General features: G+C 38.0%; 1 protein-coding gene across 1 annotated transcript in view; it reads right to left on the bottom strand.

The window, feature by feature from the left end:
* Positions 1–1936, bottom strand: part of LOC106872798 (uncharacterized) — a 64013-nt gene extending 62077 nt beyond the window's left edge. The window contains exon 1 of the mRNA XM_052969789.1: positions 1224–1936. Within this exon, the coding sequence (XP_052825749.1) occupies positions 1224–1260 (37 nt within the window). The 5' untranslated portion in view covers positions 1261–1936. The remainder of the gene's footprint in view (positions 1–1223) is intronic.
* Between the last annotated feature and the right edge of the window lie 1125 nt (positions 1937–3061).

Below are 3061 nucleotides of genomic sequence, written 5' to 3'. Positions count from 1 at the left end.
ATATATATATATATATATATATATATATATATATATATATATATATATATAAGCAATGTTAATTTTCGTATCATGCTTTTAACACAGCATTCTCAATATTTAAGTAATACTTCTTTTGAGGGAATATGTTATAGCTATACTCAAGTCGACAGATACACCTGGATTGTAATAATGCAGAGGGAAAAATGTTCTGCATGGGTGGGAACACTGCAGAACAGAATCCGCGCTTATATTTCTGATTGCATGTTGAAAACCTATCATTTAGCTATTCCTCTTCGAAAGATTAAAGAGATTATTTTCATCATCTATAAGTCATGTTTGAGTAAAATGGAAATGGTAGTTTTGTGTTGACCTACACACACACACACAATAAATTATACACGCACATACACACAAGTTTTACTTTTCAAATTAGATGGAAAAAGTACTCGATCCAAAATGCAACAAAATAGAGTATTACATTTATTATAAAGGGAGCCATCTCGGCTCAGAGGCCGATTTACCTCGATGAGTAGTTGACAAACAGTAGCTGGTCACTTGTATAGAGTAAGATTTCAGCTGTTACAGGCTACAGGTCAATCCTGATCGAACAGATCTATGATCAAATGAATTTCAGTCCGGCCGTGACCATCTCGTCTTTTCCAACGTGCAGATAACCCAGGACAGAACTATGTTATGTAAGAGAGTAGGTTGTAATTCGAAGGAGATTTAGCTGATATTTCTAGCAGATCGTGTAGCTTGTTCGTTGGCCCGGGAAGAATTTAGTGAGAAGTACCGGTTGATTGTAAAGTGAGAGAGATCGATGCGAATGAGCGAGTCGATAGAAATATTGAAGCATCATGACGTGATTGCAGTACAGTTGTGAAGAACATGCGAACAACTGGATTCTAAGAAACAAGCAATAGGTATTCCCACTGACTTTGAAATTAGGATAACTAGTTCTCATTTTCGATAATGCTAAACGCGTTTGCTTATTGAGAATGTGTAGTTTTTGGTGCAAACCAATTAAATAAAACCTCTGTAAAATGACAATTTTGTGCCTATATTCACAGACACCAAATTGTCATCTTACGGGGAGGGGGTTAATTAAGCTTTTCTTCCCCCCCCCCCATTTTTTTCTTATATGTTCTTTAATGATAGGTGAAATTCTAGATGTTGAAAGAAGGGTGATCTTGTAGTGTTTGATGAAGATAATGAAATAATAAAGCATTTTGGAAACTCACCTGTTAAGAGAACTATAATTCCGACCAACGTTTTCATGGTTTGGCTTTTTCTGTGATGTGTGGAAAGGCCGTACTATGTATGGTGTGTAGTGGCACTTAGGCAGACGGCGAAAAAAAAAGGCAACTCGGGCAATGAAACAATAGTATCCAGATATGTCTGTTTGCACGTCAAACACTTACTCTGTTGATTGATTTTGTTGAATAATGGTTTATCGATTGATAAATGAAATAAATGTGCATTTAATGAATACCTGTGTGCGCGTGTGTTCAATTAAAATCGCGAGATTTGTATTTTGAGTATTGCTTTTATCGTTTAAATATTATTTTTAATGTAAATTAATGTGAGAGTTTATATGTGAGTGAATATATATTGTTTTGTGTGTGATTATATGCTTATGTTACTGTTATAATTAAACCAAGTTGATCTTCAGCGGCAGTGAGTGTGTGTGAATGTGAATGTGTGTGTGTGTGTGTGCGTGTGTGTGTGTGAGTGTGGGAATAATATCAGTGCGTGTGGCAAATATTGAGCAAGTATCAAAGTCGGCAAACAGCTTCTTATGACGAAATCATATAAAGGAGGGGGGGAAGCTGCGTATTGTAAGACCAAGTGCTACACGCTTTCAAACAAGAGTCTCCAATATTGTTGGACTCTCTACTGCACTCTTTCCTTCTTTCTCTTCCTTTTCACAACTGCACTCCCTCTATCTCTTTCTTTCTTTCTTTTCACAACTGCACTCTCTTTCTCTTTCTTTTAACAACCCTTCTCTCTCTCTCTTTCTTTCTTTTTACAACTGCTCTCTCTCTCTCTCTCTTCCTTTTCGCTGCTGCTCTCCCTCCCCCTTCCTCTTTTTCTCTCTCTTTTACTCTCTTTCCTTCGTTCTCACTTCTTACCCGGGAATAATTTATTAATTGTAACCAATCAGAGACTACTTTTCTTTTATAATTTGTTTTATTGTTTATGTTCTCTTCATTTTAATTATTTATTTGTTTGTTTCATTGTTTTTAATACCTCTCTTTCAACACCTTTCTCTCACTCATTCCCTACCGCTACTACATTGGACAGAGAGGGAGGAGAAGGAGAGAAAAGGAAGGTTTTCGTTGGTAGTAGCATGATGTAGTATTATTAGTGCTCAGTGTTAGTTAATGTAGCGGTGATGATGATGATGAGGATCATAGTAGTGATGGTGGTGGTGATGCAGTAGCAAAACTTGATGTTTTTGTGCCGCCGGCTGCGTATTATTGATGTTTGAGTTGGGAATGGTTCTGGCGACGGCGATGTCACTGGTTATTTGCGGTAGCAGTGGTGGTGGCGTCGGTGACAGCGGTGGTGGCGGAGGTAGCTGCAGTGCTATGATAATAGTAGAAGTGTTGACGGTGGTGGTGGCAATAGAAATAGTCAAATAGTCATGGCAGTGAAATAGAAAGATAGATAGAGAGGGGGGAGTGGTATTAGTACTGGTTACAAGTGGTGGTGACGGTATTGGAGTGATGAAGCTGTTGATGGCGATAGTGTTGTGGTGTTCTCGTCCATAAGGCACCTAGAAGGCTTGTAATCAATAATTCCAACCATAACCATCCAGCCTCTTTAAATAATGCACAACCACATTATGTAATAATACGTCCTTTCCTTATCTATGACGATAAGGTGAGATTTGAGGAAGATTTGGCTGCTCTTTCTAGCAGGTCGAGCGACTAACACAGAGCAGTGCAATGCTGTAATTATCCAAATGATGCACGGAGGCGTTTACGTGTGCCGCGAGATGCAACTTGTGCCGCAAGATGCAATTTGTTGTGCCGCAAAAATAATAGAATAATATTTTTAAATATGTAAAATACAA

The sequence above is a fragment of the Octopus bimaculoides genome, chromosome 7 (genome assembly GCF_001194135.2).
Source record: "Octopus bimaculoides isolate UCB-OBI-ISO-001 chromosome 7, ASM119413v2, whole genome shotgun sequence".
Classification (NCBI taxonomy): Eukaryota; Metazoa; Mollusca; class Cephalopoda; order Octopoda; family Octopodidae; genus Octopus; species Octopus bimaculoides.
The sequence above is the reverse complement of the archived record's forward strand: the minus strand, read 5'-3'. Positions and strand labels throughout refer to the sequence as shown.